At 47.2% G+C, this 14,742-nt stretch overlaps 1 protein-coding gene across 3 annotated transcripts in view; it reads right to left on the bottom strand.

The window, feature by feature from the left end:
• The window catches only part of OSMR (oncostatin M receptor), a 40,842-nt gene extending 32,404 nt beyond the window's left edge, over nt 1-8,438 (bottom strand). For 2 of the 3 annotated variants that reach the window (XM_024578533.4, XM_045186308.3), the window contains exon 1: nt 1,008-1,176. In XM_024578533.4, the coding sequence (XP_024434301.3) occupies nt 1,008-1,091 (84 nt within the window). In that variant the 5' untranslated portion in view covers nt 1,092-1,176. Of the gene's footprint in view, nt 1-1,007; nt 1,177-8,035 lie in introns of those variants that run through there. The other variant, XM_045186309.3, reaches the window with a different exon arrangement.
• Nucleotides 8,439-14,742: the final 6,304 nt, after the last annotated feature.

The following is a 14,742-nucleotide window of genomic DNA, read 5'->3' as shown; positions in this document are numbered from 1 at the left end:
TGTAGCAAATCAAGTGTTTTGCCTGGTGCACAAATTAAGTCGTAGGGGTAGAGAAACGTAACCCTAAACGTTAGGGGCCACCGACCCATTCAGGGTAACCAGAAATTACAGAAGGAAAGCTGTCACGCAGCACAGCACGCAGGGGTATTAAGTATGACGAAGGGCGCACTTCCATGGTCTGGGTGTCGCAGGAGAGCCTTTGGGAGTCACCAGGACAGTCATTCGGGGAGTCCTGCCCTCCCCCGCCCTCCCCCGTCCTCTCACACACGTGGGCTGTGAGCCCAGGGTTAGCACCAGCAGCCCGTTGGGATTTACTGTTTTTACTTCCGAAGGTTCTGACGCGCCCCGTTTTACAAATGCTGGGCCCGCGTCAACCGGACACGATGGTCCCTGCCTGCACACCAGCAAAGTGGTTGTTCTTTCCCACGGTGTGCCTTGCAGAAGGACCGCCAAGTCCAGCTGTTGTCTGGAAACCTGGTAAAATCGATAAAGTTCACCCAAAACTTGCAGAACGAGCTTCAGCAGCTGGAACACCCCAGGGACACACGTGGAGCCCCCTCCAGGAAACGCCACAGGAACAGGTTCCCCAACAGCACAGAGGCTCTTGCTATGGGGGGGAAGCACAGAGCCAGCTGCTTGTAAGCCCTGCGTGACTGACTGCACGACCCATGCAGTCCCCCTCCACACCTCACACATAATCCTCCCTCAAGTTCTGGATTCCGAGAGCCAGCTGCTCCAGGATGGGGCCCTGACTCACGCAATGAAAAGCCTGGAGGTGAGCGAGCGACCTGTGCAAAGATCCTGGGGTGGGAGAGTGCTTGGCCAAGTCAAGGAGAAAGAGCCCTGGGCTGGTGTGAACAAGGAGGCAAGGGACAGGCCGTGAAATGCGGGGTCACGCAGAGAGGGGGAGCAAAGAGGGGACACATTTCTGGAAGTGTGGCTTCCACTCTGGGAAAGGTGGTGGCCACGCGGAACTTCGAGCAGAGGAACAACATGGTCCTACTTACAAGGGACAGGGAGGACCCAGGAATGAGAAGAGCCTGCAGGGGTGACAGCGGCAGCGGTGCGGGCGGGTCGGGGGTCACAGCCATTGTCTGGGGAGGAAGATGCTGGCTCAGACCAGGGTGGTGGCAGTAGTGGTGGACTCGCAGGGGGACCGAAAGTGCGGGCAGGGCGAGGCCTGGTGGCGAAGCAAGACGTGTGGATGGCTCCGAATTTCCACCGAGGCCCGAAGACTGGAGCGAAGACTGGAGCTGCCTTTGGTAGAGAAGCCAACGAACGGAGGAAGTGGGCTGTATCGGGGGCTGGATTTGCCTCGCGCTAAAGCTGAGATGAAGACTTCAGGGAGCTAGCTGATACACGGTAGGGGTTTTGTGGGCACCTAGTGTCAAGACGAGGAGGACAGACAGAAAAGAGGGAACCCAGCACAGAGCTCTGGGGCACCCCGCACCCCGCTCTACCCCTGCTCAGGCAGATGGAAACCGAAACCCAGGATCAGGAGTGGCTTTCCCCCACCACCTCAAGGGCAAGGGCCACATGTTGGGATGGCTGCAGGGCTCCTTGAGACACCAGCGGCGCCTTCTCCCCACCTGCCCTCAGGAACGCCCAGCGTCTGTCTGTCTGACGTGGAAAAGGCCCCCAGCCCTCTCACTCCTTCCACAGGCGTTCTTCTCTCCCTGAAGCTGGGAGTGAGCAGCGCTGCCACTTCCGATTCCCAGTGAGGGAAGAAAGTCAGGGAAGCACAAAGTAGCAGACTTCAGAAAGGAAAAACACTTTCCAGCCCCATCCGCATTCCTTGGTCCTTTCCCCAAACCTGTTCTTTGTTTCATTCTATTTTTCCTTCATCTCCATCATCCCCAACTAGACTGTCTTGGATCTTATTCCCCACAGTCTGTCATAGGCCCAGAACATATTTGCTACCCAGGAAATATCTGGCATATAAACAAAAAGTTGGAGCAATTTTCTCACATTCTCTCTTAGCTTTCATTTTTAATGAAAATAGATTCTTTTTCAGGCCCCTCTGCTTTTTCTGTGGCCAACTATTGCCTAATTCATAGCCTTTTGTTGACACCCCTTCCCTAGGGAGAAGCAGGGAGGGAAGAAAAGAAAAACTACCCACTCAGTTTGTAGAAAGAACTCCTCATACAAATCTTGTCTCTTTGCAGAATGAAGAGGCCTTTGACTATGAGTGTGAATACTCCATGCGTGATAAAGCACTACTTTTGAAAAGGGTGTCAGTCTGCCCTTCTTTGCCAGCACTTCGTGTTCTGTCTGTACTGAAATCTTTATTCCTGGGAAGTTACCCCACTGCAAAAAAATCCCTGTGAGAAGCGGTATGATCAGTCATTTGCTTCCTGAGAACGTGGGTGTGTTGCTGAGCTCTCGGAACTGGCCGAGTGCCTGAGAATGTCGTAGGCAAACACTCTTGGAAGGAAAGAAGCTGTTCTCACAGGACAGGTGCTGGGACCTGTACCCGGAGAGAGAAGCCACAGCAACTATCTGCGCCATCTGTCTGAGCGCGGCGTGGGAGCCAGGGCGACACAAACAGAGACCGCTGCACGGACTACATATTCTAAATGTTTGGTGCTGTAATTGGGCCAACAACAAACAGAACAGCATTGTTGATATTCAGGGCAAAGGGTTACCATTCCTGCCACTTAAGGAGCCCTTAGAAACCAATAAGAAAAAAGCAAGCAACCCTATAGAGGCGCTTGCAAATAATATGAATATGTAATTCATAAAAGAGAAGGAAATATTAAGAGCCAAAAGGGAAGAACTAAAACGTGGATGCTATCACTGATAATTAAATAATGCAGCTTAGAACAGTTGCATGTTTACATAAAGTAATTATGTAGGTGCCCCTGTGTGCCTGTGTGGTGCCCTATTGCAAAGCTTAAAAAGGTCTTAAAATGCAGTATTGGTACAAGTTTGAAGAAGTAGGCCTCGTTACTCAATGATGGTCAAAAAGTACAAACCGAAAATCGCTGTCGACTTGGCACTATTAACATTTCAGTATTTATCACCTCTGATTCAGAAATATTATTTCTGGATTTTCTCCTACAGGTTGTGTGTGTGTGTGTGTGTGGTGTTCATGTATATATACAAAATATATATTTCTAAGGAAGGGTTATTATAATGTTTATGTTGAGAAAAAAGCAAAAAAGACCTAAGTATCTATCAAAAAAAAACCCCTAGAGAATATAATTATGTTGCATTTTTACAAAGGAGTGCTATGCAACTGTTAAAAAGAATGAAATAGTATATGAACTGACATGGAGGAGTCCAAAACGTATTGAATGGAAAAGCAAGTTTCAGAATAGTGTGAGCAGAAAAGGACCCCTGGGAGAGAAGCGTGGGGACGGTGCCACTGCTCCTGAGAGCGTCCTTCGTGGGAACCTCCTGCAGGAGCCCCCCTGACTTGGCCCCCAGGCTGCACGCCTGGGCTATCTGCACTTTCACACCCAAGCCCGCAGTCCCACCAGCTGCTTCCAGTCAAGCCAAGCCCTTTCTGCCCAGCATGGGACTCCTCTAACCAGCGACCTCTGACCGAAGATGTCAGATCTAAGATTAGAACCTGGTGTTACATTCAGTGCTCTCGCTAACCCTCTTTCCTTAAAAAAAAAAAAAAAAGGAAAGAAAGAAAGAAAGAAAAAGGAGGAAGAAAGAAAACAATTATAATTCTTTAGCATATAATATTAAAAGAAAGCAATTTCAATTCCCGTCGATCACATTTATCCTCACAGGCAATTACTCTATGACTACCAGAGTAATTTTAAATATCAGGGAAAGACTATAAACCCAAAGAGTGGACCAAAGGCCGACAGCACTGACATCTCCCGTGAGCCTGTGAGAAATGCGAAATATTAGGTCACGTCTTAGGCCTGCTGGGTAAAAGTCTGCATTTAAACAAGCTCCCCAAAGTAATTCCTATGCACTCTGAAGTTTGAGAAACACTTCATCTATATTCAGTATTTATGACATACGTTTGCTATAATTCTGTCGATGTACAATATAATGAAAAGTATTTGCTGACTCCTTCTATGGTAATCATCGAAGCTGGCACGTATGGGATGCTAACTCTCTGTCAGGTGCTTTGCTGCGTGATTCACATGCATTTATTCTCACAATGGCACTATTAAGGAGATTCTATTATTATCTCCATACACAGTCGAGGAAATTAAGGCTAACAAAGGTTAAGAGGAACTTTGGCAGAGGTTGGCATAGTTAATGTGGAACTTGAAACCAGGAAAGCCCCTCCCCAAAGGGCAGTGCCTCCACACACCACCACTTCCTTCGTGCTTAGAGCTCATACTGGAATGCACATTGAGGATAAAAAGATTACTAACAATTATAAACCCAAGGAAATCTTCAGAAAAATTTCAACAGGATTTTATTATACTTGGCAAGCTATTTATAAAGTTTGCACAAAAGAGAAATAGTACAAGAATCATTTCTAAAAATTTTTAAAGTACAAATAGATGCTAGTAGATACAAAAATACTATAAACCCATAGCATTTAACACAGGGAAGTACTGGCATAAAGAGAGACAAAAAAGCTCAGTGACATGGAATAAAGTTCTGAAACGGGCCCTTGTATAAGCAGAAATTTATTTTACTATGAAAACAGGATTTCGAGTGGGAAAAAAAGATGGATGACTAAATAAATTGCTATGAGGTTAACTCTAGAAAAAAATGTTAATCCTTGTTTTTCACCTTACACAAAAGTGTATTTTAAAGAGCCAAATGTAAAAAACAAAAGTCTGTATTAGGAGACAAGGTAATTTTTAAATGATTTTTAGGTTAAAAAAAAACCTTCCTAAACTAAACAAAGCGCAGAAATCACGAGATTGCAGAGTGGATGACAGAGACATTTAAAATTTCTGTGCAGCAAAAGATAGTTGAAAATAAAAGCATCATGAATAGGTGAGCAAAATGTGGCATGTTACACACAGAGAAGAAAATTTCTGACACCTGGATGGGCCTTCAGAACATTTTGCTACGTGAAACAAACCAGTCACAAGACAGACAAATACCTACATCAGGTACCTAGAAGTAGCCAGACTCAGAGGCAGGAAAGAGAACAATGCTTGTGGGGGGCGGGAGGAGGTGGGGGAAATGGGGAGTCACTGTGTGACCGGCACAGAGACTCAGGTTTGCAAGGTAAAAAGAATTCTGGGAAAGGATGGTGGTGGTGATGGCTGCACAGCGACAGGAATGCCTTGTTGGGTTTCACTAATTTACCAGATTTGAAGTGTTAAATTAAAAGAAATAACAGCTGATGTCAGGAAGGATGAGGAAGACAGGTTCTCGTGCACCAAGTGTGCATTAGTGCCTGCTCTGGGGGCAGTGGTGCAGTTTGAAGGGTTGTACCTATCAAGTTGAAAAACAAACCCTTTGATGCAAGAATATCTCAGGAGTCTATTCTTCAGAAATACTCAGGCACCAAGATGAATGCACAACCTTCCCTGAAGTACTGTTGCTAATGCAGAATAACTTTAAATGACCCAGGTGTCCATTAATAAGGGAAAGGATGGATCGAGTGTATTTCTATTTTAGAATAAAATGTAGCTATTACCAAAAAGAGGTACTTACAGACCAGGAAAATCTCTAAGGCTTGGGAATGACAAAGGAAGCTGCACAATGTATGGTAAGATCTCACTTACATATATTAAAACACATGTATCTATACCTATTATGCAAATGTATAGAAAAGAAAAAAATCTTGGAATGGTTCCACCAAACTCTGCGTGCGAGGGGGAATGATGAAGGCACTTACACAACTCATTCCGCATACTCTTCTGTTGATTAAGAGTGTATGTAGTTATTATTTGTATGACTTTAAAAATATGAAAATAAAACAGAGACCCTGGAGTAAGCAAATACTGAAAACTAACAGAACTAAAATGAGAAAGGAAGGAAGCTGTGAGGCCGAGGACACAGCTGTGGGAAAGGAACTGTGGCTTTATGCAGCTACAAGGAAGCCTGTTTAAAGGCATGGCATTTCTCGCAAGGTTCTATTTATTTATATTTCCCATTTCATCTGTTTCTTTTCACAATCAAGGTGGACCTCTTCCCCCGTTCTACACCCCCGCCCCCCTCCCCGCCCTTCCCTGGAAGGCGGGCCGGGGCTCCCGGTCCGGTAAAGGAGCCAGGCTACACTCATGAAGATTTCCTTCTCTCGCCCCAGCTATGCCGCAGCCCGGGTCCCGCAAGGAAAGCTCACACCTTCCTCCTGTCAGGTCACACTGCCACTCAGCCTTTTTACAAAACCAGACTGCATCGTATCCTGCTTTGGCTCCTTTGCCAGACAGGAGGGTCCTAAGAACATCAGAGACTCTGGAACACCTCTGCACTCGGCGGTAGGTGTCCATGGTCTTTCGGATTACAGAGAAGGACCTGGTGTGTGAGAAAGTGTTCCTAGACCCCTTTGCTGGGACAACGGGAGGCAGAACTGGGACCCAGAGGAAAGTCACAAGGCGGTGAGTTACGGCTGAGCGCCAGCTCTGTGCAGCAGGACACGACAGGTGGTGGGCTGCCTGCGGCTGCGAGCTAGCTGCCGGGGAGGCGCCGAGGGCGCACGCCCTGAAGGTTCTGAATGGGCAGCCGAGGTCGCGGTCCGGTGCTTTGAAGTTCCAGAAATGACTCGGAGGCACTGCTACCTTTGTGAACCCCCGGCTACTAGGACCCTTTGAAGTCCTTCAGCCTCGAGGGTGTCTCAGCCGATTTGAACGCAATCCAGGAGAGAGACAAAGGTGGACAACAATGAAACACCAACCCCAGGGCCGTTCCAAACAGGCTCCTAAGTTTGAGGCACAGCATAGTGGTGATAAGCAAACTCCGGAGTCAAACCTCGACTCCGCCACCTGCTAGCTATGTGACCGCACACAGGTTACTTAAACCCTCTCCGCTTCCTCATGGATGAAATGAGAATGACAAGACCAGCACCCACCTCACTGGTGAAGATCGAGTGAGTAAGCCTATGCAGAATACTTCCTGCAGTACGTATGAACCATTACTATTTTGCAGACAAGGAAACTGAGGCTAAGGCGATAGATACATAACTTGACCCAAGTCCCAAAGTCAGGCTTGGGAGCAAGACCTAAAGCCTCTCTCCCTGTGGCCCCTTAAGAACACCACTTTCAGTCCTTCCTGTCCTGTGCTTACATTGCCCCTCCCTTTACTCCGGCGTGGGCTGGAGACTAAGCTTGCCCACAGAGGGTCTTCGAGCTCGTCGCTCATCCAGCGGCCTTTCCCCGCGGCACCGTGCCTTTCTCCCGGCAAGCAGGATGGGCGGGTGGATGGATGGGCGGGTGGATGAAGGACTCTCAGGAAATGAATCTCTGACTCAGGAGCAAAAGAAAAACCCTGGACTCAGAGATTCCAGGGCCGCCACAGCCAGCTCTGCGGCCCTGGACCCAGTCACCGAACCTCTCCACCCCAGATCGCCTATAAAATGGGGGAGGGGGCGCTTACAAACGCCAGGCTCCCGCTGCCCGACGGGCCGACTCTGTGCCGCCTCCGTTCACGCGGCGGACAAAGTGAAGGAGGCGGGTCTGTCCCAGATGCTCCACCTGCGCGGCGCGCCTCCCCGGTGGGAACGGAGGCCGAGTGCGACGGCGTCGGGACCCGAGCAGGGGCTGTCCGGGGGAGCCGCTGGCGGGTGGGGGGCGTCGGGGGACGAGGAGGAGCCCCAGGCGGCGTGTCGGGTGGGAGGCGTAGGTGGATGGAGGGGAGTTCAGAAACATTCCGCCCCCTCGGGGGAGCGGGAGTGGGATGGGGAACGGAAACGCAGGACAGAACACCCGGAGGCCCGGTGGCGTGCGCCCTGGAAAAAGTCAGTCCTCCGGGGCGACGCGCCAGGTGGGCAGGCGCGCGGCGCGGACCCTCCAAGCCCCGGCTCCCCGCAGATCAAAGCGAACGCGGGGCAGGGGGACGAGGCTGTCCGAGTCTCCCAGCGCCGCGCCGGGTCCGCGGGCGGGACAGTCACCGAGGGCGGCGGGGCGCGGAGGGAGCGGGTGGCGGGGCCAGTACTCACCCTGCGGGCCGGGGCTCCGCGAGCCGGAGCGTCCTTTGTGGCGCGGGTGGCGGGTGCGGACACCGGGGAGGCTGCCGGGCGCCCGGGCTATGAATCAGCCGCGGGACGGGCGCCGAGGGGCGGGAGTTACGGGAAAGCCGCGGGGGAGGACCGAGGGCCCAAGACTTTTGCAATTTCCCGTCTAGCTGCGCACTCTTGGCACCCCTGGGACCCGCAGGAATTCGCCTCCTTACTCCCGCGGGAAGGGGTCGGGTCCCCGCGGGAGGACGAGGTGGGGCCCCGGACTTGTGGGCCGGGCGGGGGCCCGTGGAGAAGGAAGTGGGAGAGGCCTGGAGAGGACAGATGGGGACTGCAACCTTGGCGCCCACGACGGGGCGCGGGCGCAGGGGGAGGCCACAGGCCTGCGAGAGTGGGGGAGCCCGCGGGCCACCTGTTGTTCCCACCTTGGCCGGACCCGTGGGCTTCGTTTGGTGTTCAGAGAAGTAATAGTGTTGGAACGGATTCCCAGGCTCCAGGTCCTCCTCGCATCAACCTGCGTTTCACGGAGTTGTGGGCGCTGCTTCATGGCTTGCTTTTCCTCTGACAAGTGCCACCGATCTCTGAGGTACACAGTTCAAATCCAGCACCTTTCAAATGCAGACCTGCTCTCTCTTTGTGGTTATATGACGGGCTGTCGAGAGCCACGTCGGCTCTGCAGCTGGTGTGGAACCCTGAACACCGCGGCCTCCTCAGCAGCTGGGCCCCAGACAGGACAGCGTGGGCGCCGGGGTCTCCGGGGTCATGGCACTGCTCCTGGTCGGCTAAGCCTGTTCTGCTTGGGGCTTGGGGACCCTGGAAAGTGTCACAAATGGCAGGGACAGTGGGGGGGGGGGCAAGACTGATGGAGAAGGATGGCCCGCGAATCGATCATACGTCAGAACGACTTCTTGAATTGACTGGACGGCTCAAATTAATGTCAGAATTACTCCAAATGTTACCTTTATGTTTGATGAGACGTGTTGTTCCTCCCTAATGTCATCACTGGGAAAGACTTTCTTTTATGCCCGAACACACACTTAATACCTGATGGTGCCACAAAGACTATGGTGCGTGGTAAATATTTGATGATAATGAAGAAAAAGTACTTTTGCCTAATAACTGTGTGCTCCTTGGCCACACCTCCCATTACTTCAAGAATCTTAAAGGGTCCATTAGTTTAGCCATCTGCACGGCTGTGGACACTGGCAAACCAGGTCGCCACCGGTTAGAAAGGCTTTCCAACTCGGTATTTCACTGAGAGAAAAAGAAGTGACTTCCTTATTGATAGTGTTCAGACAGGTATCTCCCAGAGCAGGTGAGATGCCAAATAAAAAATGTCCAGTGTCAACAGATTCTACAAAGTGAGTCTTAACTTACTTTGGTCTCCTATTACAACTGAAGGAAACTAAGGTGCAAAAAAAAAAAAAAAAATGCAGTGTTCTTGGTGTGAAGCCTCAGGAGCTCCCCCAGATGAAGGAGAAACTGGCCTCCGACCCCTGAGGCAGGCCACTCTGGACAGGTAAGTGCAGCTTTAGTAAGCAAGGGAACTCACATGTGAGAGCTATCTGGCTGGCCAGGGGGTGTGTGCATTTCCACACCCTCCCGCCGGAATTTAAAGAGTTTATATGGAGGCCCTAATGGGCTCAGTGAAGTATCCCATCCTGTTGGTCTCAGTAACACAGTCCCTCTTGAGGCAGCGTCCTTTGCAGGTGTCTCCTAAGGAAATGGGAAGGGGCGAGGAACCTCTGATTGCCTAGGTCTGGGCCTGGGGTCAGGTGGGAGTCATGACCTCTTCCAAGGTGCCCACATAAAATTCAATTACCGTGTGCGCCACTTTCATTGCCCTTTACCCCTCTTTCTAGAGTCTAGCTGCTGTAATACTTGCAACTTTGTGATCAGACCCTTAGGATGGCGGGTTGAACAATGTCCTCCAAAAATTCGTGTCCCCCCAGAACCTCAGAATATGAGCCTACTTGAGAAGATTGTTTTTGCAGATTTAATCAAGGCAAGAGAGGTCCTACTGGGTGAATCCAATGACCGCTGTCCTCATAGGAAGAGGGCAGTTTGGACGCAGACACTCGGGAAGAATAGTGGGAAGACACCCATGTGACTACTGCGGCAGAGACTGGCGTTACTGTGCCTCACACCGAGGAACGCCAAGGACTGCTGGCCTTCAGCAGAAGTTAGGGGGAAGGTAGGCAACGCCCCACCCCCCAGCCCTTGGGAAGGATCTCACCTGCCTTCACCTTGATTTCAGACGGTAGGACTCTAGAACTGTGAGAAATCAAATTCCTGTAATTTTTAAGCCACTAAATTTGTGGTGATTTGTAACAGCATCTCTAGCAAGGTGTGCATGTGATACATATTCTAAAGGTCACTTTGAATAATTATCCTGAAAATAGCTGAAATGAAAAAGATGAGCCCTGGCTGGTGTGGCTCAGTGGATTGAGTGCCGGCCTGTGAACCAAAGGGTCACTGGTTTGATTCCCAGACAGGGCATATGCTTGGGTTGTGGACCAGGCCCCCGGTAGGGGGCGCTCAAGAGGCAAACATACATTGATGTTTCTCTCCCTCTTTAAAAAAAAGAAAAAGAAAAAGATGAAAAATACCAACTGCCTATTAAGCTAAGGACCGCAGTACCCCGATGTTTCCTCTTGCTTTTGATTTCAGTGGCACAACTCTCCCCACGTTCCTCTATTTCCCTGACTCTCTTCTCTGTCACCTTGGGTTTCTTGTTCTCTATGGGTCCCTTAGGTGTTGGTGTGTCCCAGGGCTCCATCCTTGACATTCTCGCTGAATACAGTCTCCTGAAAGACCACATGCGCGGTCCTGATTTCACGATCACTTGTGCACCGACGACCCTAGAATCTTCCTTTCTGTTGCAATTATTTCATCTGAACCCCAGACCAACTTTGTACATCAAAGTCAGTAGGGCCAAGTTCAAACTCATCACTTTTCCCTATCTGATTCTCTTATATTATGTGAATGGCCCAACCTTTAATTTAGATACCAAATCAAAACACCTGGGAATGATCCTTGATCCATCCTCCATCATCCTCTTATCTTCCCCGGGAAAGTCTCAAGTATGTAACTGTAATTTTACAGGGGAGGCCTCAGTGGAATATATCCCTAACCCGTCCAACTTGTCAGGGGAAATGGATCTAAACCGTAATTGCAATGTTGGATATAACATTATACTGATGTAGATATGGGTATAGGTATAAATATGGATATAGATATATGAAATCAGCTATTTAATTATGATTCTATTTGTTCATCTACTACAAATATCTATAATCACATGTTTGGCAGTATTTGGTAACCAAACTGACGGGGTGTGAAGGAATTGGGAGTTTTCTGAAGAATGTGACTTCATCACTTAAGCAGTGGATGACGACTTACAATCAATCACCCTCAGGGATAAGAATTTTTTTTGGGGGGATGCATAGTATCACATTTGATATTTTACAAGATTCACTTTTAGGCCTTAAAGCATGCTGCTGTGATTATGACTGTTGGTGATACTGGCATTATTTCTAAGAAAACTTAAAATGAAATTAAGAAAACTTAATGAAAAAAGAAATAGGCCTTCTGAAAATTTTTAAGTCTAAAAATATCATACAGCTTGATTAGTTAAGAGACATGTATCACTTCCAAATATCCCCTTTTCCCCCAAAAGGGTGGAGGGAGCCAGCAATTGTATGGAACTTTCACATTTGATGATTTCAGGGATTTCCTGTTCTTACTTCATTATGAATTGCTCCCCTCCCGATATCTGCAAAGTAAATTTAAACGAGGTGTAACATCATCCTTAAGAGTTCTAAAGGCCTTTCTTGCTTGAAGTCGATATTACTTGAAGACTAACTGATGGATTGATTTTACACATTCCTCCCTCTCCTAGACATTGTAATTGTGTTCACCCCCTGGTTCCAGAAATTAGCAGAAACCAGACAATGGGAGGACTTTTTTGGATCTTTTATTTTTTCTCCCCTGGGTTTAGGGAGAATGTTGAATATGTGTTTGTTTAGACAGTTGCTTTGATTCTCTTGGCCAATGGTTATGGGAATTAATAAATATGAATGCAGCAGTTAATGCAAAAAAACAGAACATTAATACAGTAAGGAGGGAAGTACTTTGGGGAGGAATTAGATGGAAACTTTGGGGACTTTTGAAAACTATTTGCTAAGTTTGATCTGAAATATGTATAGTTGTATTTTCATTTGTTTATTTTTTATTTTACTTTTTCCAGTACCACTTATCCCCCTTATACTCCCCTCCACCCGCAATCACCACATTGTTGTCCATGCCCACGAGTCCTTTTTCCTTTTTTCTCAGTCCCTCTTGTATTTATATTTAAACAGCATCACTTACAGACAGCATGTAGTCGGGACGCTAAAAAGTTTATTCTGCAAATCTCTGCATTTTAATGTGATAGGAAGTGTTTAGCATGCTCGCATTCAAGGCAGCCATTGATCTGGTGGAGTTCAGCCTCCCATTTTACTATTTGTTTTCTGTTTTGTTTCCTCTTTTTTTGTTCTTCTATTTCTCCTTTTCTACCTTCTTTTACATTATATGATTTTTTTTAGAATTCAATTTTAATTAGCCTTTTTTGTTATTCCTCTTTGCAGGATTTTTGGCGTCTGCTCTTTAAGTTACAACATGGATCCTTAATTTTGACTGTTCACTTGTCTTTGAGTTTCCCCTGAACTTTGTTCAAATGCCAAAAACAAATTTTATTTGAAGGAGTTACAGTAAGCTGCACCTTTATCTTTCTGACTCCATTTGTGCCTAAATTAATTTTATCTAGATTAAACTGAAAACTTCCTAAAAGCATTCACTTTCATCTTCAGTCTTAGCTTCTTAACTGGAGCCTCTTTCCTCCAGTTCTAACACAGCAGCAATTACTTTGTCCATTACTGAATATGATCAGAAGATGCTTAGTCACTCTGGGCTAATGTGCAGGTAATTTCCACACTTCTGAGGCACTTTGTGGGGAACAAGCCAGGGATAAACGTTGATTCAAACTCTACATAAAATAACCAAGCTAAACTAGAATAAGGGGAAACACCCAAGAAGGAGAGACATGTTACTAAATCAATGTTATCAAAAGCTTGTAGCAGAAATAATTGTAAGAACTCATCTTCCTAGAATTTATTGAAGATGAAGGTATAAATGTTTTTAAAAAGGTCGCTAATAGAGAATTTCTTTTGAAAATTCCCCACTCTCCTCCATTATTAGGAAAAAAAAAGAATTTTTACTTGACTAAAAATGTAGGCTTACGAACATTCATACGTGCAAAATTATAATACACACACAGATGCTCATTAGAAAAACTTTGTGGGAGAAATGGAGAGATGATAGAAAAAAAAAAAGAACACTGTAATAACAAAAAACTAGTAACGACCTAAAGATCTTCTAATGGAAAACTGAAAGCTTTTTATGATTCATAAAAATCAAAAGAAGGAAGATTACTTGCTGTTATGCAAATATGTCCAAGATATATAATTGACAGAAATACGAACGAGAAACGTGTACTCGGTATGTTCATGCATCTATTTGTTAATATGTATGAGATATGTACATAAGCATGTTTTGAGTTGGATTATAAGGTACCTGTGGTTGTTCTTGAGGAGAATGTCTAAAAATGGGGCTGGTGTGTAAGGAAGTCTTGCACTTTTTATTTTAGACTGCAGATTAGTTTTTTATCATGTGTTTTTCATTTTTAAAAAGTAGTAATTTTAAAAAGCAAAGAATGCATTACTTGATTCAGAAAGAACGTCATTTTTTTTGGTTGTTATGCTCAATTTGTAATCAATTGTAATCTCTTTAAGGACATAGAAGGAACAAAATCAGTTGCCTTTGGGGAAGAGAACTGGGTGACTGAGGGGTCTAGGGGAGAGTTCTAACTCTCCTTTCGTATTTCTTGAATTTTTATCCATATGAATATAGGTATCAGTAGGTATCAGTTAAAATACCCCCCCCATGATGAAGAATGTGAGACACTGACCTGAAGGGTATGTGTGGGCCAAGCTTGTCAACTAGCAGGGTTCCTCTAGCGCGAACAGACAGACCTTAGGCTCCAGGTGTCTGAGTTTAGATGCCAGCTGTGGGGCAGTACACTGAGAGTGCCAGCTCCTGGCCCCTGGCGAATTTTAGAAGTTGACTTCCAAGAGCTGGGTGAACTAGAGCCCCTAACCCACAGGGGCTGGGTGGGGACACACACCCTCCCAGGGGAAGAGCGAGCCCTTGTGCTGGGCAGCCCTCCGCTGGACGAGTTCAGCCTTTTGGGTCATCCTCCAGACACTTCTGCTTGTCTTTTACACATTTTTAAAAAAATATCTCTCTGCAGAGAACTATAAAATCATACCAAAATATAAAAGAGAAAACAGCTATCTGGTTATTTAAAATAGGGGCAAAACCAACCTGACATGTCTTACTTATTTTGGCAACATAACTGGCAAGACCGGCCCCAGGTGGTGGCATTCCCTTACAATAATAGAAAGTTGGAAACAACTTGCGGGTCTTCCCTCTGCTTATTTCCCAAGGCGTTGCTGAGCTGTGGGCAGGAGCCCACAGGGGTTCGGTTTGCACTCAGGCCATAGTCTGATGCCGACCGGATGCTCTTTCCTCTTCCAGGCATGGACTGAGGATGGAGGCTGCTTCCATGCTTCAGCCACGCCATCTGCCAC

Source organism: Desmodus rotundus, chromosome 1 (assembly GCF_022682495.2).
Source record: "Desmodus rotundus isolate HL8 chromosome 1, HLdesRot8A.1, whole genome shotgun sequence".
NCBI classification, from domain to species: Eukaryota; Metazoa; Chordata; class Mammalia; order Chiroptera; family Phyllostomidae; genus Desmodus; species Desmodus rotundus.
The sequence above is the reverse complement of the archived record's forward strand: the minus strand, read 5'-3'. Positions and strand labels throughout refer to the sequence as shown.